Raw genomic sequence first — 25387 nt, forward strand, 5'->3', positions numbered from 1 at the left:
CCTGCTTCACAGATGCCAAGCGAGGCTGGAAGAGGCCAGGGGCGATGTCCAAGAGAACAGCCTGACGAGTGGAGGGGATGGATCCACAGCCGGGCCGTCAGCTCCAGGTTCAAGTGTCTCAGCTACTATTTCCCTCACCTTACGGAGAGCCAGCCTGGTGCCGACAGCAACTGTTTCACTCACCTCTTTCTAAACTCAGGTCCTCACTTGCCCTACTCTTGTGGTCTCCATGCCCCTCAGGTTGGTGCCCTCAAGTGCAGTCTCTGTATCTCCCATGGTTCCTAGGATGTGACCCTGACAGCCTGGAGACTCCCAGCAGGAACAGGGCAGTAACTGGCTGCATCCATGTCACTCCCTGAAGTGACTGGCAGCAGGGAACTCAACCCCAGTCTCCCACATGAGTGGCATGGACCCAACCACTGTCGCCATCACCCACCACCTCCTATGGAGCTCACGAGCAGGAGGCTGGAGTAGGAGGGGCAGAGTCAGGATTCACAGAACCCAGGCAGCCCAAGGCAGGTGTGAGAACCCCACTGGTCCCATGCCAAGTGCTCACTTGTATGAGCAGGAATTTAATGATTTACTGACAGATACCGCACTAGGTACCAGAGATGTGATGATGAGCAGCACCCATCCACTCTACCTCCAAGAAGCTTGCCGTGAACGAAGAAATGAAGATAGTTCCAATGCATGAAGATGGATCCATTGCAAGAGGAAGATGCTATAAGGGAAAGCAAGGGTGTTGTGGAACACAGCGAAGAGATACAACCCAGAAGAAGGCTCTCCAAGGGTAGTTCCACAACTCCTCCCCCAGCACTGAGCAAGTGGCCAAAGCAGGACATCAACACTGCCCTTCCTTAAGCCCTATGTGGAGAGTCCAAAGTGATGTGCTGATGACGGGATACAAGTTTGGTTACCAGGACAGTTAAAAGGGAACACTAACATTTGCTGAGCTGTGTTCTAAGCCACTCTATGTATTGCGGGAATAAGGTACCTGTGCCCAGCTGTTGCATTCCAGGTCCTTGCCCCTGCCTGAGATTAGAATTCAAGGCACAGACATGGGGACCATGCAAAGGATGGGAGCAGGATTTATTTAAAGAGAGAGGGAGTGAGTACACATTCAGACGTGAAGGCGAGCAGCCCCATGAACAGAGCCTAGCTCATGAGGAGAGAGCAAGAGAGAGCACTCCATCCAGCTCACTTCCTGAGCTGGGAATGGTGCCCTAATTGACCTATAAACAGATGTAGTTTGGGCAAGTGTTGGCATATGGGAGGTCCTCTGGGGAGATTTCCATGGCACCTCCACACAGATTTCAGCACACCTATGCTCCTTGTGGCATCTTCTTTGTTGTGCAGACAGGTGCATCATGGGAATGTAGGTGTGCTGAATTGGTATGCAAAGGGGTGGGGTGCATGGCGTTGAGACAGAGACTACGGGGAAACCTCCCAGTTTCAGTGTTCTCCCGCTGACTCCCACCTCTGCCACGTCATCTCTATTCTATACATGGCAGGCTCCTGCTAACCTGGTGTGGCTGTTCCCGCCCCAGTTTCCAGGTGAGCTATTGAGGCACAGAGGGTAAGCCATCAAGCAGTGGAGTCGGGAGTTGAGCACAGACACTCTGACTCCAACACCCATGCTCTTGTGGGCTCTGACACTTTCCCTCCTGTACAACCCAGCATCACACAAGAGGATAAAATAAATGTAATCAATGTTTAGGACTTTTAATCAATGTTTAGGACTTTTGGGGGCCATTTGCTCACTTTCTCCCTATTGTGAGGGGGTTTGGACTCTGCTTCACTTTGAATTCACCTAGAAAGCTTTCAAAGCATGAAGTGAAGAAAAGAAAACTTTCCCACATACACATTGCCTGAATGAAGTCAGCAGCTTTATTTCTAGTAGCCCCAAACTGGACATAACTAAAGTGACCTGTGACAGGTGAATGTATAAACTGTGGTATATGCACCTGATGGCACGGTACTCGGCAGTAAAAAAGGACAAATGACACACACAGCAACTCCAGTGGCCCTTATAGATATGTGGAACATAACGGCCTGCTTCAAAAGGCTGTATACTGCATGCTGTGTCATTTATATATATTCTCAACATGATGAAATGAGATGAGAACAGATTAGTGGTTGCCATGGGGCTAGGGGCAGAATGTGTGGTATAGCTGTGACTAAAGAAATCTCAGGGCTGATGTGGCACAGAGGGTTAAGCTGCCACCTGCAATGGCATCCCCTAGGAACTCTGGTTCATGTTCCAGATGCTCCACTTGCTTGCTTTTTTTTTTTTTTTTTTTTTGGTTAAAAAAAAATTTAATGGAAAGTCAGATATACAAGATCTTCCATCCACTGATTCACTCCCCAAGTAACCTCCATGGCCACAGCTCAGCCTATCAGGAGCCAGGAGCCTCCTCTGGGTCTCCCACATGGGTGCAGGGTCCCAAGGCTTTGGACCGTCCTCAACTGCCTTCCCAGGCCACAAACAGGGAGCTGAATGGGAAGTGGGGTCACTGGAATTAGAACCGGCACATATATGGGACCCTGACACATACAAGTTGAGGACCCTAGCCACTAGCCTACTGTGCCAGGCCCACAACTGTTCCACTTTTAATCCAGCTTCCTACTAATGCCCCTGAGAAAGTAACAGAAGCTGGCTGAAGAGTTTGGGCCCCTACCAGCCACATGGGAGACTCAAATGGAATTCCAGGCTCCTGGTTTCAGCCTGGCCCAGCTCTGGCTATTGTAGCCATTTGGGAAGTGAGCCTGCAAATTGATGATCTCTATCTCTCTGTCCGCTTTTCTCTATAACTCTGCTTTTCAAATAAATACATCTTACAAAAGAAATCACTCTCACCAGGCTGGGCTACTTCTGTATCTTGATTGCAGTGATGGTTGCACACACCTATACACATAATAAAATGTTATAGAACTATACAGATACATGACACCAATGTGAGTTTCCTGATTTTAACATTGTGCTATTTGTATAGTGACATAAGATATGATTGTTGAAAGGGACTGGGTGAGGAGCATTTGTGGAACAGTCTAAAAATCCATACTTACTTTGAAATAAAGGTATTTTGAAAGCTGGGCATCCCGGAGTCTGGTTGTGGAGCTTGGGTGTTGAGGAGCCCTACAAAGGTTGCCCAGCAGCCACAGCTAAGCAACCCTGAGCCAGCACTGGAGATCCCTAGGGTGGGAGGCCCCCTTCAGGCCAAGAGACACTGTCCTCAAGTTTCAGGAAGTTTATGAAGCCCCTTAGCTGTTGCCTGGCAGGGGAGAGCTCCCAGAGAGGCCAGGACACCCTCCTCATCCTCCTTATTTCCAGCTGAAGGAGAGATGAGCTAGCAGCAGCACAGTGTCCCCACGTCTGATAGGGCTCCCTACTAGTGCTGGCTCAGGAAGTCTGAGCCCTAGGCTGAGCCCAGATCCTGAACCATTGTTGCTTGCCTCTGCATTCCCCAGGTTACCTAGATCTTGTCTATTTCAGAATTTGTCTATTTCATCTTTGCCCTGTGGCTTGGGAAGGGTTGCTCCACCCCAGATGGCTGACACTGATTTGGGATGTGATCTCCTGTCTCTGGGACAGGTGCCTGTATAGAAAAATATGCAGTACGCTCTTGTCACCTTGCACCCATGGCATTAATGTGTTCAAAGCGGCTGTTACGTTGGCATTGATGAAAAGCGAGTGAAGAAATCAACTCCTGATGCTGGGCAGCTGGCAGCCCAGGTGTCTCCCAGAAGTGTTCGAAACCTCCACAAAGGGTCACATGCAGGAAGGAAACAGCTATTGGGTGTAGGACACCTTGTTCCCTGGCACCTGGCAAGATGGGAGCCGTGTGTGCCCCTCCGTGAACACAGTGGCCACCCACAGAACCTTCTGGACATCTGGGAACCAGCTCTGATGTGCCTTTCCTGGGAGCAACAGTCCGGTAAGTGGCAGATCTCACCGCTCTGCCTCACTTTCTTTTTATTTATTTATTTTTTATAGCCTCTAGACTATCAGGGTACAGATATGTTCTGGCAGCTGGGGACCTGCCTGGGGCGGACTTGGGGTCGGGAGTCTCCAGAAGTGTCTTTGTTCCGTTAAATGCTATTGTCAGCTAACTCACCTTTCACTGTGAGTCACTGGCTAATTTTGGCCATAAAAACAAGTTCTTAGACAATCTCCTTTAATGCCTTTATGTCGATCAGGGAGAATTTTCCTGCCTCCTTTGTTTGATATGGAAATGAGCCTGATAGCTTTACAGCCGCTTGGAGCACTGGAGAGAAACAAAACTGTGTCCACCACAAAGGTGGCTTCTGCTCTCTTTGGCAGATCTTTGAATAATTAGTTGTTGAAAAACAAAGTCTCCCAAAATAAATGAACATCAAACCAGAGCTCCTGTGAGTGGGCATAAATATATCTGGGGAGTCTGTTAAAACAAAACACATACACATTATGTAATGCATTGCTGACATCATCATTCTGGAATCATCTGAGACAAAGTTTTCTTGGTAAAGAAATTAACTGGGATGATAAAGTAAAATCAAATGAAATCATGTGAGGCTGTGGATTCACAGCTCTGGCCCACAACAAGGGCAGGCTTGGAGGCTGAGGCCAAGCCAAAGGGTCCCCATGGCTGTCTGCTGTATTTATTCCCTTCCTCTCATGCATCCCCACCCCCCTTTTCAGCAGGCTGGGCAGCCCACCTGTTCTGTTTTCACTGCAGCCTCCAACAGAAAGCTTCTCATCAAATCACTTACTCCTGTTGATGGGTTGGTTGATTTGACTCTAACGGGCAGTTGCATGAACCAGGCCTCTGCAATGTGAGGCCTCTCTTTCTGCAGCTTGAAAGCTTCATCCTATGTTCACATATTTTGTGCAGCAGTGAGGGGACAAAATAAGGAAGTCTGCAACTTCTCACTAATTGGAGGTGATGAGAAATCCTTGCCATTGAGCCACAGGGCAGAAGTGCACATCTCTGCATTCTTTAGTTAATAGTGTGGGTGTGGAGTTGTTAGAACCTATCAGGCCCCCAAGGATCCATGGGGTTGGTGGGCCTGCACCCCCATGCCTGATGAAACTGGGCACAGACAGGTCATCTAAAGGCTAGTGAGGTTTATTGCTCAGGATAGTTCTGTACCTGGAACATTCCAAACTGCTAAGATGAGGCATTGTCCACTTCACCCAGGAGCATTTCTGCACACACACCCTCGCCCATCTGCCTTGTTAGGGCCTATGTGGCACTTGACACCTGCCCCAACAGCTGCTTTTAAGGGGTCCAGCTGCTGCAAAAAGGGGATAAAGCCCTGTTTCAAACAACCAGCCTTCTATTTGTGCAGGCTCAATCAGCCCCACCTCCCACCCTTGCACTCTCTACCCCACTGTCTATCTCCCCTAAACTGAAGTCTCTGCTTTGGCCACATCCTCATTTCTTCAAATCCAAAAATCCTAACAGGCTTGCGTTAATTTCACTCCAGGATCTTGTCAAACACAAAAACATATATTCTAACTGCTAATACCTCTGAGCTTCACCAAGTGATCCCATTTATTAAAATTGTGAGTGAGCAAAGGCACTCATGAGTATGGGTTACACAGAGAAAGACCTGCTGTGGGAGGGCAGTCGCTAGGAGGCTCCCCAAAAGGAGAAGGGATGGGGACTGGGAGACAGAGTACCTGAGCAACACTGCCAGCCTCCATCTGGGGCAGAAGACAGTACCTCGCCAGTTGTTGGTTGCTTTTATGAAGGATAGGGTGGCTTCTCTAGGCATGAAGCCACCTGGGAATTACATGGCACCTCTACAGGTAGCACTTGGAGCTCAATATCCAAATGTTTATGGCATCCTCCTTAGGTTCTGGATGTAGCAGATGCACCCCTTGGAAACAGGGTATTTTGATTTTGTTTGATAAGTAGGAGAATAGAATTACTTGGGGAGGAGGTGACCTATAGTTACTTTCACATCAATAGACTTATCTAGCTGCCTGCCCATCCCATATCATTAGCACCTTTTAGTTTATAAAAAAAAATTAAGCATATGTATTCATTTGAAAGGCAGAGAAATCAATGATAGAAATCTATGATGGAAATCTGGTCTACTCCCCAAATGCCCACCATGGCAAGAGCTAGGCTGAAGCCAAGAGCTTCAATTGCATCTCCCATATGGATAGCAGGGAAATCTCCCACTGCTTTCCCAGGCACATTAGAGTTGGATAAGAAGTGGAGCAGTTGAGATATGAACAGGTACTCATATGGGATGCTGGTATTGCAGGAGGTGGCATAACTCACTTTTTAAGTCCTGGGTCTTCCACCCTACTAGGTTCCCATGTGACTCCTTTTCTTCCTCCTCTCACTTTCTCTGGCTCATCTCCACTCTTTCCTACATTTCACTGCCTCCTTCCCAGATCCATCTTTCCTTCCCCCTTCTGACTTTCCTCTTCTCCCTAACTCCTTAGTGTACACTTGGTGCCCAGCACAACCCCTGCTGTTTTCTACCAAGAGCTCTCTTTCAGAATTTTCCATAAAGGAGTCCCCTTATTGCCTCTTGCAGTAGAAAGAATCCTTGAGCTGAAGGGCCCAAAGCCCAGACTCCTACACCAACCTGCTGGGTGGACCGACCTGGGTCACTTGACCTCTCTCACCCTCGGCTTCCGCATCTGAAAATAACAAATGGCTTGTCAAGGGCCTGTCTGCCCTAAAACCCTGTGATCTTATCCCTGTCCTTTCTCTCTCACTCCTTTCTTTTCTTGCCTTCCCTTTTTTGTCTCTTGCTAAGTGTCATTACTTCAATCTTACCAAGAAAGGATTTTCTGTCATCTGTGCTAAATGCAAAAAGCCAAGTACAAAGACTCCCACTGTGACTGAGTCTGCTTCTATAAGCTTCTGGAGAAGTCCAAGGTGAAGAGGTGATGATTAGAGTAGTGGCTGTGGTGGCTGAGGTGAGGTGGGGTAGGGAGTTGTTGATTGAGTCAAGAGTTTGTTTTGCAAAGTGAAAAAAGTTCAGACACTGGTTACTCAATAACATGAATATATCTAATACTAATTACGTGTTTTTAAAAACAGTTAGATGTTGTCAACATGTTTCTTATCAGTTAGAAATTATTTTTTAAAAGGGGAGAAAAACCTCAAATTTAACAGATGGAAAAATGTAGGGTGGGCATTGTGGTACAGCAAATTAAGCCACCGCCTGGACACTGCACTTCAGTGTTAAAGTGTTGATTCAAGCCCTGGCTACCCCACTTCCAACCAACTTCCTGCTAATGCATCTTAGAGGACAGCAGAATATGGCTAGAGTGCTCCATGGCCCTGCCATCCACATGGGAGGCCTCCATGGAGTTCTAGGTTCCTGGCTTCAGCTTGACCCAGCACTAGCTGTTGTGGGTATTTAAGCAGTGAACTTCCTTGTCTCTCTTTTTCTGGCTTTCAAATAGATGCAAATCATAAACAGTTTTTACAAATGTTTTTACTGCATTATTACCATCCAGGCATCTGGGAAACCTGGACTGAGTTCCTAGCTCCCTTGATGGGGCCCAACCAGTGTAGAAATTTGAGGAAAAGTATGAAGCCCTGTCTTAATCCCAAGTGGGAGACTGGGGTACCACTCAGTGGGCACACGCTCCCAGGTAAACAAGGCACCCCTGAGGGTATACCAGAGTTGGGACAAGGTGGGGGGAGGATTGGAAGGGAGGTGGGTTGCCTGGCCTGCCCTAGGTCACAAGCAGTTGACCCTGGATGGAGTTTCTTGCTGCCTGAGCTTGAGAGGCATTTGCATAAAGTACTTTCCCAGGCAAGAAAATGGCATTAAGAGATCGTGTACCTGAACAGAACATTTTGCTGAGATCTGGGGGCTCCATATTTAGCCTTTGTGCTGCTGATCCAACAGAATACTACTGACTGGGATGACATTGGGTAGCTGTTCTCATCCCCAGGTACTGATGTGGTTAGGCTGTTAGGAGCTGCCCTCGCTTCTCTCTCCACTTTCCATAAGCACAGGAAGAAAAAGACATTGGAAACAATTGTCTCATCCACTTTCTCCCATTCCTTGACCTTCCCCACCCTAATCAAATGTCCACTTGGGCATGCATCCTCAAAAAAACAAAAAAGTGAACCACCTAAATGTTTACTTAAACAATACAGGCATGTGATAGATGCATTGTGTGCATGACCACAGCCTTCAGCAAGCTCACTCATGAACACAGCCTGCAGCAAGACTGTAAACAGTGTTTGGGGGTGGCCTTGAAGTTGTTGACTTTTGTTTTCAATTTGAAAGGCACAGTTACAGAGAGGAAGAGAGGGAGATGTTCCATTCTCAAATGACTACAACAGTTAGGGCTGGGTTATCCCGAACTCAGGAGCCAGGAGCTTCTTCTAGGTATCCCTTGTGAGGGCAGAAGCCAAACCACTTGAACTGTCTTCTGCTTTCTGCCACATTAGCAAGGAGCTGGATCAGAAGTAGGGCAGCTGGGACATGAACTGGTACCCATATGCCCATATGTTGCAGGTGACAGCTTTATGCCATGCTGGCTCCAAAATTCTTGACTTTTGGACATGGCATTGTGATACAGCAGTAAAGCTATGGTTTGCAAGACCAGCATCCCAAATGAGTGTCAGTTTGAGTCCCAGCTATTCCAGTTCCATTCCAGCTCCCTGCTAATGCCCCCTGGGAAAGCAGCAGAAGGTGACCTGAGTGCTTGAGCCCCTCCCACCCACAGGTGGCATTTTAGGCTCCTGCCCTCAGCCTTGCCCAACCTGGTAGTTATGATCATCTGCAGAGTGAACCAGAGAAGAAGATTCATATTCTCTCTCTCTCTTTCTATCTGCCTCTTCTCTGTCACTCAACCCTCCTCCGTTTTCTCTCCCTGCCCCTTCTTCTCTCTCCCTTTCTTCCTCTACTACCTATCATTCTGCCTTTCAAATAAATAAAATAAATCTTTAAAAAGTTTTGGTTAGTGCTTTAAAACTTTCAAGAGAAATGGAGACAGATCCCTGTTTATGATAGTTTGGAGTTTTTCAGCTTTACAATGGTGTGGGAATGACAGACATTGAGTAGAAGCTGGATTTTGGATGTTGATTACTTCCTGGGCTAGCAATAAACAGCAGGTGCCCTTAGGCACATGATCACACGGGCACACCAGGTATACTGTGTTGCTAAGCTGGGATGATGGTAGACTATGTGAATGAAAAGCTGCATTCTCAATAGAGTGTAGCTGTATCTAATGACGATGCGCTGATCAGGAGGTAGCCCTTTCCTAAGTGGAGGACCCTCTGTAGCCACTGTTGTGTGCCCCCTGGTGGCATGGGGTGAGGGAAGAGTGAAGAAAACCCTATTCTCATTCTGGAGGTCAAGACACCAATTTCCTCTGTGAAAACCAGAGAGCAAACATCACACGTGACATCCTTACACAAGTCAAACAATTAACAGTTGATAACATGGCAGATAAATTATACCAGACTTGTATTTAGTAATGTGGCCGCAGACCCACAGACGGAGTCTCCTGTTCCCATTGCCCTGCTGACCTCTGAATACTCACTCTCAACAATGGTTATGCCTGGCATGTCCAAATAAAGAAGCAAATACACAGCTGCTAGTGAGCATCCCTTGGCCCCAGGCAGAAGCCCCATGCATTGGCTCTGCTTCCTCCCCTGGCAGAAGGCCCTCTGCTGCTTCCAGGTGCAGCGATACCTCCAATTGCAGGCCCTCAGCATCCAGCTTGAGCTGCCCCCTTCCCAAGGTTGTATCTTGATTACTTCCTCGAACACAAGCACAGAACCTTACCTTCCCTGTGTTTGTTCTTCTTGCTGCTTAAACTCTTCACCTGTCGCCTCAGTTCCACGCATTGCTTCTTTGGGAAGCTAACAGATTCTTCATGTCTCACTATGTTTCGCCCTGCCCCTGCAACCCATTCCAGGGCTGGGACATGTTCCAGCGGTCTTGGTTGCTCTCCCACCTCTACCTCTTGCCTTCTTTTTCCGTATGGCTGCTCGGTGGCTCCTCTTCCTCTGTTCACATTTTCTCTGCTTTCCCTCCTAATCTTGTTGGAGCCATGCCCTGCCAGCTCCATTTCCCCAAACACCTACGAGCTCATTCACTCACTATTGCTCTCTTCTACAAGTCCACAAGCCCCTCTCAGGTCCTCTGCCATTCCCATGTTCTGTCCACTCCCTGCAGGTGCAGCATTCTCTTGCTGAGCAGCCAGCCCCGGTCCTAGCTTCAGCTACTCCCACCGAGTTCTATGCTGTCTCTTTTCCTTGTTCTGCCATTTTTATCGCCAGCTGAGTTATGCTTGCTACCTCACAGGCTAGAAGCTTTAGAGTTCTTGCAATTGTGTTTATTTAGTGTCATCACTGAGTTGTGCAGCCATTACCCAAATCTATTTGAAAACATTTCAAGGCCCATCAAAAAGATGGTATCCCCATTGGTTATTCCCTTTTTATTTTCCCTTGATTCCTGGCAACCATCAATGTGCTTATTCTCTCTGAATTTTTATTCCAGATATTTTATGTGAGTGGAAATAATACAATATTTGAGTATAATTTTTTTTAAAGTTTTATTTATTCATTCAGTCATTCACTCACTGAACTGGCCGCAAAGAGAGGGAGAGATGCACAGAGGTAGACATGTCTTCCATCTGCTGAATCACTCCTCAAATGTCCACAATAGCCAAGTCTGGGTCAGGCCAAAGTCAGAAGTCTGGAACTCTATCCGGGTCTCCCACATGGATGGGGCGGGGTCCAAACACTTGAATCATCTTGCCAATCCCAGCAAGAGCTGGACTGAAAGTAGAACAGCCGACTTTTGATTGGAGACTCACATGGGGTGTCAGTGTTACAAGAAGTGGTTCAACCCACTACACTACATCACCTTCCCCCATAAATGATCTTTTGTTGAGACTGGTTTCCTTTACTTTACCTAATGTTTTCAGGTTCTTCTGCATTGTAACATGTGTCAGGACTTCAGGCCTCTTTTATGGTTAAATAGTATCTCAGTGCATAGATGTACATGGCATCCATCAGTCAGCTAATGGGCATTTAAGGTGTTCCTGTCTTTTGGCTGTTATAATTACTTCTGCAGTGATCATTCAAGTTGTTGTGTGTCTGAATGCTTTTAATTCTCTGATATATAAGTAGGAGCAGAATTATAAACTCATGATTAACATTTTAAGGAACCACCAAAGTATTTTCTGAGAAGGATATAGTATTTCACATTCCCACTGGCAATGTATGAGGGTTCCAGTTTCTTCACATCATATCCTGTTATAATTTTTATAATCTAGCCATCCTGGTAAGAGTGGAGGGCTTTCTCAAGTGGCTTTAGTTTGCATTTCAGTGATGGTGAAATATGCTGAGCATTAGTCAAATGCCTGTTGGTCACTTGTATATCTTAATGTCAGTTGGGTTAGTTGTCTCCTGATTGTTGAGTCGAAAGCTTTATTTATATTGCATGCATAAAATCTCCTTATGAAATATATAATTTATAAATTATTTTTCCCATTCTGCAGGTTGTATTTTCATTGTTCTTAACTTTTTATTTACCTGAAGTGTAGGAGGTGAAAGAACTGGGGAGAGAAAAAGAAAAGAGGGCTTTCATCCTCTGATTCACTCCACAAATGCCTGCAACAGCCAGAGCTAAGCCAGGACTCTACAACTCGATTTCAGCCTTGATCTCCCACACGGGTGCAGGGACCCAACTGCCTGAGCCCTCACCTGCTGCTTCCCAGGGAACACATTCACAGGAGGCTGCAGTCAGAAGCAGAGCTGGGACTTGAACCCAGGGACTCTGAACTGAGTTGTCAGGTCCTTAGTGGCGTCTTAACCACTGTTACAAATGCCTGCCCTCCTTTCCACTTTCTTGTTTTTTTAAGATTCAGGGCCCAGAGAAGTGACTCAATTAGCTAATCCTCCCTCTCAAGCCCCGGCATCCCATATGAGCACTGCTTTGTATCCCAGATGCACCACTTCCCATCCAGTGCTCTGTTCATGGCCTGGGAGGACAGTGGAGGATGGCCCAAAGCCGTCGGATCCTGTGCTTGCGTGGGAAACTTGAAGAAGATCCTAGCTCCCGATTGGCTCAGCTGTGGCCATTACAACCACTTGGAGAGTGAACCAGTGGACCAAAGATCTTTCTCTCTGTCCCTCCTTCTCTCTATAAACCTGCCTTTCTAATAAAAATAGATATTAAATGGGCCCGGCGGTGTGGCCTAGCAGCTAAAGTCCTCGCCTTGAAAGCCCCGGGATCCCATATGGGCGCCAGTTCTAATCCCGGCAGCTCCACTTCCCATCCAGCTCCCTGCTTGTGGCCTGGGAAAGCAGTAGAGGATGGCCCAATGCATTGGGACACTGCACCCGTGTGGGAGACCCGGAAGAGGTTCCTGGTTCCCGGCATCGGATCGGCGCACATCGGCCCGTTGGGCTCACTTGGGGAGTGAATCATCGGACGGAGGATCTTCCTCTCTGTCTCTCCTCCTCTGTGTATATCTGGCTGTAATAAAAAATGAATAAATCTTTAAAAAAATAGATATTAAAAACACCAAAAAATTAAAGGTGTATTTGTTTTAAAAGAAGAGTTGCAGAGATAGCGAGAGGGGAGAGAGAGAGAGAAAGAGAGAGAGCTAGCTAGCTCTTTCATCAGCTGGTTGACCCCTCAAGTGGCTGCAATGGCCAAGTCTGGGCCAGGCAGAAGCCAGGGTCCAAGAATTCCATTTGGGTCTCCCCTGTGAGGGCAGAGTCCTGAGTATCTGAGCCATCTTATGCGGTTTTCCCACGTTCATTATTAGCAGAGAGCTGGATCACAAGTGGAGTAGTTGGGACTTGAACTAATGCTCATATAGAATGCTGGAGTAGAGGACAGCAACTTAACCTATTATGCCACAACCCCAGCCCTTTTTTCACTTTGTTAATCCTGTCCTTTAAAGTACAAAAGTGTTAAAACTTGGTGAAATTCAGTTTATCTATTTTTCTTTTGTTATTTGTGCTTTTGGTCACATCTAAGAATTTGTGGGGCCAACATTATGACACAATGAGTTCAGCCAACACCTGCTACCTCAGAATCCCAGATGAGCACCAATTTGAGTCCAGGTTGCTCTGCGTCCAATCTAGCTCCCTGTTAACACACCCGGAGAAGCAGAAGATGGCCTGAGGGCCACGTGCATGGGCGACCTGGATAGAGTTCCTTACTCCTGGCTTCCGCAGCTCCAGCTGTCGCAGATATTTGGGGGTGAACAAGCAGATGGAAGATCTCTGCATCTCTCAGTCTCTCTCCTTTTATCTATAACTCTGCCTTTTAAATAAATTTGAAAAAGAAGAATGTGTCTAGACAAAGGTTATGATGATTCACTCTTCCATTTTCTTCTAAGAGTTTTATAGTTTAAAATGTAGTTTAAAAATCTAAGATTATGATTCATTTGGAGTATCTGTTGTAAGGAAAATGTCCAACTTCATCTCTTAAATTTTAGCTGATAAGTAATGTTTATTAAATTTTAATTACTACATGGGTGAACATATTTATGGGGTACAGTATGATAATCCAATATACTTACGCAGTGCATAATGATTAAATCAAGGTGATTAGCATATCCAGTGTGTCAAACATCTACATTTTTTTTGTTGGGAGCATTTCATTCTGAAATATGCAATGAACTATTGTTAACTCTACTCACCATATTGCCCTGTACAACACTAGAACTTATTCCACTTATGTAACTGTAATTTTGCCCATTAACCAACCTATGTCCCTGCAGCACCTTCCCTTTCTAACCAGTACTATACTCATCCATCCATCTCCAATTTATTCTACACAAGGTATCTACTTGTCCTACTATCACTTGTTCAAAAGAGGAGTCCTTTTGAGTTTTCCTTTCACTTTGTCTCTTGTTTCAAACCATCACTGTATTTGCTGTTTTGCCCCTTTAAACTGCTGAGTCACCCCTTCAGTGCCACTGCCAGCTCCCAGTCAAAGCCTCCTTCATCTCATGCCTGGACATCTCCTGGCAGATCAACTTTCCTGGGCATCAACTCTCCCAGGGAAGGTTTCAGAGATGGAACGGGATTCCCATTTCTCACCTGCCTAGGAGCCTGCAACACATAGCTCTGGGGATAAATGCCTTGCCTTGGTTTCTCTAATCTGGCTCCAGCTTGCCTACATCAGAAATCAAAGGCCCTCTTCTAAGCAGCATCCTCTCAGAAAGGGGACTTCTCTTTCCTATAGCTGCTCCCTTTCTCCTCTGCTTCTCCCTTTCTCTCTCCCACGTGCAAATCCCACAGGTCCTTAAGGGCTCCTTGAAACCCCTGCTGGCTAGCTCCTGGACAAAGCTTCCCTCACTCCCCCCGCCCTTTCCACTCCTCTGAGTTTTCACAGCATTTCCATGTAAAGGAAGACCAGACACTGACATGCACAATTCCACTCACCATCCAGCACCAGGGAGCGACTGCTGGAGCTCACCACACTGCACTTGGGTGACATGTGTGTCAGACGCATGTTATTTGCTTTTGACATGACATGAGTAGACTGGATAAGATAAAGGCGCCTTCATAGGGCTGAGCCCATTATTCATCAGTTCCACTTGAAGGTTTACAGTTAAAATGAAATCAAGATTTCCAGGTGAGGAAATGCACTTTGCATTCCAAAGGAAAACTTAGCCACCAAACCAGGTTCCCAGCATTGTCACTGCTTGTGACTAAATGATCTTCCCAGTCCATGGTGACCCCTCTTATTTCGGATGAAGGGGCTAGGGCATCTAGGGTTTGGTGGGCAGCTTCAGTGAGGAGACTGCTTCCAGTCCTCAAATTTTGCTTTGTATCAGATTGCAAACCCTCCTCCCGACCACCAAATAAAAAAAATTTTTTTCCCAAATTGAGAGGCAAAGTTTGATCTTTTCATGTAGAGAGTGAAGAACAATAGCAGCTTTCTGCTGCCGCCTGACTTCAAAAGCTGCCGGGTGGCCGCTCTGGGGAGGAAAACAGAGTTGTAGATAACTGAAGAAACGCCCAGGCATCCTCGGGGACTGGGCGCCTACTGAGCATGAGCATCTCTTACTAGTAACCTAGGTACTTACTATAATGGCAGGTGCAAGCAACAGGAAGGTTAAACCTGCTTGTTTTTTTTTTAATTTATTTATTTTTATTACAAAATCAGATATACAGAGAGGAGGAGAGACAGAGAGGAAGATCTTCCGTCCGATGATTCACTCCCCAAATGACCGCAACGGCCGGTGCTGCGCCGATCCAAAGCCGGGAACCTGGAACCTCTTCCGGGTCTCCCACGCGGGTGCAGTGTCCCAGTGCTCTGGGCCGTCCTCAACTGCTTCCCCAGGCCACAAGCAGGGAGCTGGATGGGAAATGGAGCTTCCGGGATTAGAAACGGTTCCCATATGGGATCCCGGGGCTTTCAAGGTGAGGACTTTAGCCACTAGGCCACGGCGCCGGGCCCAAACCTCCTTGTTAAATGAAGGCGCGAGGTGTGCCCAGTTAAGCAACCCCGTGCTGTGGAAGGCCAAAGAGTTAAGAATTTGTGGACATGACCTAAATAATGTTAAGGCTTCAAAACACAAACAAAACTTCAATGCCTGATTGGACTCAAACCACGGGCGCAGATCCCCCATGGCTGGAAGAAAACGCCCGAGGCTAGGTAACAGTTAGTTAAGCGTTGCAATCCCATAGTTGAGCCCTGGGGGTGATCCAGGAGCCCCCACTCCTTGCAGTGCCAAGTGGCTCTAGGCTTGTTCACCTACCTACCCTACTGGGCTCGCGGGCTGCACTCGGTCGCCTCCGGCCACCCGCCTGCGAAGAAACTGTTTTGCAAACTTCCCAGCTTGGAACCCCGCGGCTGCTGGGAGAGCGGAACTGCCAGCAGCCTCCTAGAGACTGATACTCAACCTCCCCCAACTCACACCCCTACCCCTACCCCCCCGCCGCACTGAAAGTTTGCTACTGTTTCCCAGCTTCCTTACCTCCGCCCCTAGGCGGGACGCCCACGCAGAAGTTGCTGGGTCTGTGGTACACAAACACACCCACCAACAAAAGCCAGCCCATTAAATCGTCCCTCCTGTGAACTCGAGCCTCAGCGGATGCCTCTTTGAACTGACCCCCTCCCCCACAGCCCCAGCAACCCAAGTACGGGCTGGGTCGCACCCGGCCCTCCCACCGGGGTTGCTAGCTCCCTGGCTCTTTCGCTCCCACCCGGCTGCGCACTTAGCGCCGGGGTCTTTGATGTCTCTTTACACGGTGGTACAGCCGCCACGCGCTCTTTCCCCGCGCGGGGCTTTGTGCTGCTGAACTGGCATTTGGCCTTGATACCTGTACCTCTTGGTGATTATAACAAATATTGGACTTTGATCTTCCGCACTGCATTTTTAATGGATTTTCTGGACATGAATTAAGAAGGGTTTCTTGAAGCGCCAAATAGGAAAAGAGGCTAAATAGCAGTTTCTCGAAGTTCCCTCAACTTATTCTGGGCCCGGGGAGGGCAAGAATCCGAGGGAAGAGGAGGCGGGAACGGCGATGGCGAGCGCGCTAGAGGCTGCGGAGAACTGGCACAAACTCCTTGCTTCAAGTCTGCAAGGGGCGCACTGTTTACTGCCACTTACCGGTGGGGAAACCAGCGCAGAGAGCTGAGTGGCTTGTTTGCCATTATCACCAGCTAGAAAGTGGCAAAGGCAGGAAAGCCTCAGTGATTCATCACTGACGGTGGCTGAAGTGGCTAACAGAACGTCTGGGGGGCGGGGGTTAACTCCTGAATGGCCTCTTCACACCTTTTATGTGAAACTGTTTAAACAGGACTTGAAGCCAAGCCGCCCACCATCCCAGGCTTTCCCACCTCTCGTGAAAGGAGGGTAAGAAGACCTTTAAAAAGCCAGGCAAGCCTGGAGTGTGCGGAGATGGGGGGTGCGCTTCAGGGTTCCCTGGTCTCTGGCTTTCATGTGAGAAAGGGCTCCTTTGCACCCCTGCACTTCCCCCAGACTCGGGCTCCTGGACCCAGAGTGGGATGCCAAGTCTGGGAGCAGACCCTAAGCCCTCTCCCCAAGTGGCTGAGTAGGCGGGGCTGTGAGGTCTGCGTTCCCAGGAGTGGAACCTACTTGGAGAAGAAGGGGCGAAGGTGTGTGAGGGATGGCCCATTGGTTTCCTGTTCCCATTTCTCTAAGCGGATGAGAATGTGGATGTATCTGATGGCATCCAGCCCTCCCCCCCTTACACTCCTAGCCCTGACCCCTGACTACAAACCCAAGGACTTAGGTTAACCTCGGGTGCCAGCTTCCACCCAGAAAGGCCAAGCTTAGGCAATTAACTAGTGTTGGGGGGGGGGGAGGTCCCAGGAGTTAGATCAGATCCGCCTGGTGGGAGACTGGATGAGGGCCAGAGTAGGCCGGGAGATCACCTGGGCCTGGTTGCCTGGCCTCAAAGGCCTTGCTGCCTCCCTCCCCTCCACCCTCCTACCCCAAGTTGGTAAGGACAGCAAAGCGCACCCACACACACACCCCAGTGCCTTTTTCTTTTCCCCATCCCTTCCAGGACAGAGGGAGACAGGTTGCCAACTGTTCTCCCGGCCACCAGGACTGGGTGGTTTGGAAAATTGGGGTTGGATATATTCCTAGGAGTGCTATTGCTGGATCATACGGTATGTTGATTTTGAGTTGTTTGAATATTCTCCATACTGATTTCCATAGAGGCTGGATCAGCCTGCAGCCCCACCAGCAGTGGAGTAGGGTTTCCTTTCCCCCCCCCCCCCCCCCCGCAACCTTGCCAACAAGTGTTGTTGATGCTTTTATTCATGTGGGCCAGTCTTACTGGTGTTAGGTGGTACCTCTGCTGGCTCTGCTGGCTCTGTCTTCAGACCAGAAAGGGTATACCTAAGAAGCCGTTGAACTTGACTGGACAATAAGATGCTGGACTCTATGTTTGGTATACGCTTGCAATGGGGGAATCTCAACTGAACTTGAGCTGTGGTTATGCAACAAGGTGGAGGAATCCACCATGGTGGGAGGGTTTGGGGAGGGGTGGGGAGAACCCAAGTACCTATGAAACTGTGTCACATAATACAATTTAATTAATGAATTAAAAATAATAAATAATAATTAAAAGAAGAAGAAGAAGAAAAGAAAATTGGGGGGGGGGCAACACACCCTGGAGGGCGCTTCCCTGCCCATGAGAAGCTCGCCTGAGCCAGGTAAAGAACTTTTCTCTCAAAGCTGTGCTCTGACTACTCTTTCCCCTTGGGGCCAACCTCGCGTAGGTTTGCAGTTTGCCGACCCACAACAAATAACGGCTTCCCTGATTGCGTCTTGTTTCTAGCTGTCTTATTTCTGGATGGCGGGAGAGCGCACTCCCTCGGGGTCTCACTGGGAGAGAAACAACTTGCCCGGCTCTCTCTGGGGCCCGAGGGTTGCCTCCCCCCACTTCCCAGGCCCGGGGCCCGGCCCCGAGAGCACAAGAATCTTCCTGGTGTGTGTCACGCCTTGCTCTGGGTGTCCCTGGGTGTCCCGCCAAGCCCAGCCTTGCAGGGTGGGGTTGGGGGTGCCTAACACGGCGCCAGTGCTTTTCCAAGATTCATTCTATGCAAAAGTTGTGGCCTGAGGAAAACTTTCCGGTCACCGAAAGGCACGTCACCAGAGGATCGGGCTGCAGCTCTAGCGGGCAGTCTTGGAGTGTGCGCGCCACCCACGGCCGCGCTGGGCGGCCGCCCGGCCCCGCCCCGGCGCGGGTCACAGCCCTGCCCGCCCCCACCCCCGCCTGCTGCCGGCTCCACCGCAGTGGGGTGGGGGACACGCGGCCAGCCGGGCGAGGGTGGTTCCACGCCCTGCTCCGGAAACTCGCTCGGGCCGCGCGCCGAGCTCCGGTGGTGTGCTGCGTGCAAGGTGTGTACTTGACTTGGGAGATTCAGCCACGTCTCCCGCCCGCAGTCCCGCGCCTGGAAGCTGGAGGCAGATTTCTTCAGAGATAACAAAGACACTTTGTCACTCTGGGGAATGCCTGAGTGCAAATCTTTAATTGCGTGTGTGTGTGTGTGTGTGTGTGTGTTGGGGAGCTGGGGGAGATCGAGTGTCTCAGGCAACCGAAGCGCGAGTCTCCAGGCGGCAAGGCCCCCTTTGATCAAGAAAATCCAATTATTTGTGTATATACATTTCCCACATAGTGATTACTTCATTAATTGTCCCGCCTTTATCTCCTCCCTTCCCATCCCCCCTAATAATCAGTTCTTTTATCCAGACCAACAAACACACCATAGGAGCTTTGTGGATTCAAAGGATTTGCTTTCGCTTCTGAAAGAGCCGCTATTCTTTGATGATTGGGTAGCGGCAAACTTCAAAGCCATAAATCTTCCCTCTGACTGGCTGGCGGCCCAGCAAAGTCCTTATCAAATTCTTGGAGGTGATCCTGAAGCGCTCAGAACCGCGCGCGGGGCGAGCGAGCGGGGCGCGTCGAGGGGGCGCGGGCGGGGAGGGAGGGCCCCGCGCGCGGAGCGGGCGCCGGGGAGGCACACTGGGCGGCCGCTCGTCCTCGCCTTCGGATGTCCATGCCTCGGTGGCGGCGGCGGCGGCGCCCCACTCGGCAGCCTGCGGCCTGCAAGCTGTAGCCATGGCCGCTGTGGCCGTCCTCCGGAACGACTCGCTGCAGGCCTTCCTCCAGGTCAGGGCCGGGCCCCCAGAACCGACTGGGACGGGGGACGGGGACAGGGATGGGGGTGGTGGAGAGATGCAGAGAGGTGGCGAAGGTTGGGTCCCTATCGCTCCTGGACCCACTACGTACCTCGAAGCCGGGTTGGGGGCGGCTGGAGTGAGACACAGGGGTGCCCACAACAACTTCACACTCAACCTGCTGTCTACAAAGTTGGGGGACGGAGGGTGCGCGGACTGGCCACAAATGGGGCCCCGAGTTTCACCCTGCTGGGCCGGACCCTCCCGCTGACTTCAGCCTAGGGCGGGCCGGGGAGGAGCGCGAGGGGAGCACGGGGAGGAGTGGTGCTTAAAAAGACGCAGAGGAGGTGGATGCAGCCGGGCGGTGGGTGTTTCCAGACTCCTTGACTGGGAGCCGGGAGCGACCTGTCTCGTTCCCCTCTCCGCCCCCAGCCGTCTGCGCCCGCTTTCTCTAAGGGTGGACGGCATCTCTTGGCCCCCAGTAGTTTATCACAGCAAGCGCTCGCGGTGCCTCGCTTGTGTAGGTAGCGTTGGCAACAAAAGTTTCCCGGGACGAGAGGCTGCGGCGTGGGGTGCGGTGAGGGTGGGGGAGGGACGGCCGGGCGCGGAGGAGGGGCGCGGTATAAGAGCGGACGTGGGGGTGGCGGGGCTTGCCCGGAGTCCACGCTTGGAGCGCTAACCTTTTGTCTCTTCTCCGCCCTCCGCCGCCGCCCATGCAGGACCGCACCCCCAGCGCCTCGCCGGACCTGGGCAAGCACTCGCCCCTGGCGCTGCTGGCCGCCACCTGTAGCCGCATCGGCCAGCCGGGGGCAGCGGCACCCCCAGACTTCTTGCAGGTGCCCTACGACCCGGCGCTGGGCTCGCCCTCCAGGCTCTTCCACCCGTGGACGGCCGACATGCCGGCGCACTCTCCCGGCGCGCTACCGCCCCCGCACCCCAGCCTGGGGCTCACGCCTCAGAAAACTCACCTGCAGCCCTCTTTCGGGGCCGCGCACGAGCTGCCGCTCACTCCCCCCGCCGATCCCTCGTACCCTTACGAATTCTCGCCGGTGAAGATGCTGCCGTCGAGCATGGCGGCCCTGCCCGCCAGCTGCGCGCCCACCTATGTGCCCTACGCCGCGCAAGCCGCGCTGCCTCCCGGCTACTCCAACCTGCTGCCCCCGCCGCCTCCGCCTCCTCCACCGCCGCCTCCTCCGCCGCCGCCGCCGCCACCCCCTCCCACCTGCCGCCAGCTGTCCCCCACTCCGGCCCCGGACGACCTCCCGTGGTGGAGCATCCCGCAGGCGGGCGTGGGGGCCTCCGGAGTTCCCGGGGGCGCTTGTGCCGGGGGTCCCCATGCGCCGCGTTTCCCGGCTTCGGCGGCCGCCGCAGCTGCAGCCGCCGCCGCAGCCCTGCAACGCGGCCTGGTGCTGGGCCCGTCGGACTTCGCGCAGTACCAGAGCCAGATCGCAGCGCTGCTGCAGACCAAGACCCCCCTGGCGGCCACGGCCAGGAGGTGCCGTCGCTGCCGCTGCCCCAACTGCCAGGCGGCGGGCGGCGCCCCCGAGGCGGAGCCGGGCAAGAAGAAGCAGCACGTGTGCCACGTGCCGGGCTGCGGCAAGGTGTACGGCAAGACGTCGCACCTGAAGGCGCACCTGCGCTGGCACACGGGCGAGCGGCCCTTCGTGTGCAACTGGCTCTTCTGCGGAAAGAGCTTCACGCGCTCGGACGAGCTGCAGCGGCACCTGCGGACTCACACTGGCGAAAAGCGCTTCGCTTGTCCAGAGTGCGGCAAGCGCTTCATGCGCAGCGATCACCTTGCCAAGCACGTCAAGACGCACCAAAACAAGAAGCTAAAAGTGGCCGAGGCCGGCGTGAAGCGGGAGAACCCGCGGGATTTGTGAGCCCTCCTTGGAGCGGGAAGTACTCCGGAGGCCACTCCCGCCTCGGGGCTCCCCTTCCTAGTCCTTTTGCTGGGGCTAGGGGAGGCCTAGGGCCGTCGCCAGGCGGACTTTTGTGCTGCCAGGCTCTGAGCTGGCCTGGCCCTCGGACACAGGGACCAGGACACAGCCGGAAGGAGGCGGCTTTGCATGGGTCATAGTTTGGGAGCCCCGCGTTGCACCATGACAAGCTCAAATTAATACCACCGTCTCTCCTGTCCAGCAGTTGGGGAGACTGTCTTTGCGGTCTTGGGGGTGGGGTGGGTGACTGCCCTGGGCTGGTCTTGTATATAGGAAACGCTGCGGGAGGAAAACGCAAGGACCTTGGGGGGAGATTTGCAACCAGTTGTCGGGTTTTCGCTAGGAGGACCGGTTTGGGCTTTGTACAGATTATTTAATAGCTTTGTTAAAGAGTATAATAATTATAACATTAATTAAAACATACTCCTTTTGTCCTCGGCCCCTGGCGGAGCTATTCAGCATGATATGTCTCTGTAAAGCGATCAGCAGTTGCAGCGTGAAAATAAATACCTTCCCTCTGGGGTCACCTCGGGAAGACCCTGCTGAGCTGGTCTCGTTTGATCTTTCCTGCTTCCGGGAGACTCTGCTAAGCGGTCAGGTTTCAGCTGGGTCGGCGGGCTCAGCCAGTGGCGGAGGCAGCTTTAGCTTGCAAAGTCCCTTGGGGCTAGCACGCGGACGCGAGGACAGACGTGGGGGGGGGGTGGCTTGGAGAAGAGGACTAGGCTAGGTTTGACGTCCACGGGCTTGGCCGCGCGCGTCCTTGGGGTCCTAACCCTGGGACGCTCCTGGATCTCCCTGCTGCCCGCGCCGTGGATGTTCTTTGGATCAGGCAGGTTCCTGCGGCTTGTGTGGGTTGGGTCCCGCGTGGGCTGAGCCTTTTTCCTCCCGAGCCAGCCGTGGTGGTGTCTGGTTAGATTTTAGGCACTGGGAGACCTAGTAGAGGCTGGTGTTTGCCAGGCAGAACCGAGAGGTTGAAGCGCTCCTGAGCTGTCTTTCCGTATTTTAGCTCCTTGGAGAGAGGCGACGCGCTGTGTGTGGCTTGCTTCTGTCTTGTTTTCTTGCTGTGGAAAGTTTTTTTTTTTTAACTCTAATTTCACAGTCACCACCTAGAGATTTCTGATTAGGCCTGGAGGTTTGATTCCATTTTGTGTCTTGGAATTTTTTTAAGCCGCTGATGTTCACTTGAGCTGTCTCAGGGGAGGAGCCTTGGGCTACTGTTTTCATCCAGATCTTTCGTCTCTCTAAAAGTTGGAAAGCTTACAGGTGTGTTTTCAGCTACATGTTTTCTGCTGTTTGTGTTTTAAGATCAAACTGAGAGTTTAATCAGCAGTTCCATCTTGTTTAGAAGGAGTAAGGAACAGGAAATGAGCTAAAGTTGGTTAATACCTTCAAGTCAGCATCATTAGGGCCAAATTGCAAGGGAACTGAGAGCCCTGTTGCTAAGAGGTGAACCGTCAGTCAAACTAAAAGGTAAGTTCTCCGATCTTTGAGGGCTTTGTCTTGACATCTGTGTTTAGAACACAAACACCAACATAATTGGGAGGGAAATTACTTTTGAGATTCTGGAGACAGTGTTTTACTCTGGAACTTCAGATATGGAGTGGAACTATTCTGTTTATTGACAGTGGGAATGTGAGGCTTCACGGGTTTCAGTTTCACTTGGGAAAAGCTGTTGGGGGTTAAAATTTCAAGGGCGTGGCACTTTTGCAACCAGTAAGAACAAGCTGCTAGACAGCGAAATGACTATACATCCACGTCTGTAATCAATCAACACTCAGATCTTGGCTTTGTTTTAGAAGATACAAGCAGGTGTATTAATCAGTGTGGACAGTTGTAAAAACTCAACCTCACTTCTGAGCCTGCCCTGCGCTGCCCTGCGATCAACTTGCCAGTCAGGAAAGGTTTTCAGGCAGCTGGTGGGGGGAAAAAGTTCTTGTAGGAAAGGGAAAAGACTTTGGTCTCAGAAATTTTGAAGTGATTCTTCCTTGTGAGCAAAAGCCCTTGATAGGGAAGAAAAGGGGGAGCTTTCAACTGAATCTGCTACCTGTTATTGACAGCTAGGGCCTTTTACTTAGTATCCAAACAGATGAGGTGTTGAGATTCAAGTTCCCTTAATAACCTTAACTTTGTGGCTTGTTCATGGAAAAAAATAGATGAAATCTATCAAGTTTGATACCTGAGATGTCAAAGATAATTTTTAAAACCGTTTCGGTGCATAGCAGGTAAACTAGATAAAATATTTGGAATTTACCAAAAATACGTATGTGTAGTTTCTTTTTTTGTTTTGTTTTCACGTGTTGTTTCTTAAAATAACAAAATCGCTTTCTTATGGTTTCACTTAATGTGCAGATTTTTCAAATAGATAAAAGTATGGCCTTTAGATTAACTTACTACAGCAGAGAAATTGTTGCTCATTTTACCACTGCAAATCTGTGTCCAGTTACGTAGGGGGAAAATATATATTCCAGGATCCAAGTCAGGAAGCTACAGTAAGGTTAGTATTTTCCAAGTGTAGGGAAGCATATTCTGTTACTAAAAATGAAGGTAACAAATACTGGGAAATACAAGTTTGACGATGCAGAAATTACTGTAGTTTACAAGCTGTCCGAGTTTAGTCTGCTCCTGTGCACTTCATTTGTTTCACAAAACTGCAAGCAATGTGCTACTTAAGACTTAATTTTTAAATACACCAGGTGCAAGAACTAATACTAAACATTACTGAGTATAGCTTAGGCATAAATTAGCACATTTATAATAGAAAATATAATGAAATTCAAATGAAAAGAAGCTTAAGAGCAAATTACTTATTAAATATATGTTGAAATTTATTTTTAATTAGAGATTACCAACATCAGAAAAGCAAGTTTAATCCACCAACTTTGTACCAGGCTTTTCTTAAAGATCCTAGCACACGAAGTTTTAAAACCTGAAGAGAATGTTAAAGACTATCTCAAATATCAGTAGACATTTTAGGTATTTAAAAAACAAACAAACAAAACCCAGTTATTTTGGTAGCAGGCAACTATGGTATAGTGGCATGGTGTCTTATTTTAATGAATTATAAACTTCATGTGATATATTTTAAATTTAACCCTCAATGTATGAAGGAATTTTTCTGATCAAGAATTAGAAGCAGTGAAATTGAGTTAACAGTGTATTAGCTAAGCTGGTAACACTTTGTAGTTTCACTAATTTGTCGTAGCTCTGATAATGAAAGTTAATTATGTTAAAGAAAGTACAACTATTGTTCATCTCCACGTTAGCATTTTCTAGATAGTTTAAATCTTATAACTAAGAACTACAAAAACTTTCATGAGATAATTGAATTAAAATGCAGGTTTATTTATATGAGAAAGTTTTGAAGTCCCTGCATAGTTTTTCCAAAATGTTTTCCATGAACTTTCTGCATACCTAAAATTACTTTCAATTTTTTTTCCCTAAGTCAATGAAGACAGACATGGTGATTAGAAAATATATCTGGCTGAGCCTTCTTGTGGAATCTCGTTGGAAATAATGACATTTGTGGAAAAAGCAGCTTTCAACCCAACTTGTACAATTTTTTTTTCTATTTTAATAATTGGATTTAAAAAGTCAGTTTTGTGCATCATGTTCAGTGTTTCCCACTTATTTTAGTTCTGCTGTGAAAGTGTTTCAGAATATGATTTCAACAGTAGCTGTGACTGCAAACTCACACAAGCAGTGAGTTGTTGAGGGCCCTGAAATTGCAAGCCCGCTTGACCTGCCCTCCCACGGTATGCTGCTGAAGACAAGTTCAGGGAAACTGACAGTATCTTGTCAGGATACTCTGTGCCTCACCCGTTGCTTTACAGCAAATGTG

General features: G+C 49.5%; 1 protein-coding gene across 1 annotated transcript; it reads left to right on the forward strand.

Annotated features, from left to right (window-relative positions):
• Positions 1-19138: 19138 nt before the first annotated feature.
• Positions 19139-22068, forward strand: SP5 (Sp5 transcription factor). Its single transcript, XM_004577077.2, has 2 exons — positions 19139-19601; positions 20329-22068. Exons 1-2 carry the CDS (start codon positions 19551-19553, stop codon positions 21490-21492), a joined length of 1215 nt encoding a protein of 404 aa, XP_004577134.1. The 5' UTR covers positions 19139-19550; the 3' UTR covers positions 21493-22068.
• The last annotated feature ends 3319 nt before the right edge of the window (positions 22069-25387 follow it).

Source organism: Ochotona princeps, chromosome 5, assembly GCF_030435755.1.
Source record: "Ochotona princeps isolate mOchPri1 chromosome 5, mOchPri1.hap1, whole genome shotgun sequence".
NCBI lineage: Eukaryota > Metazoa > Chordata > Mammalia > Lagomorpha > Ochotonidae > Ochotona > Ochotona princeps.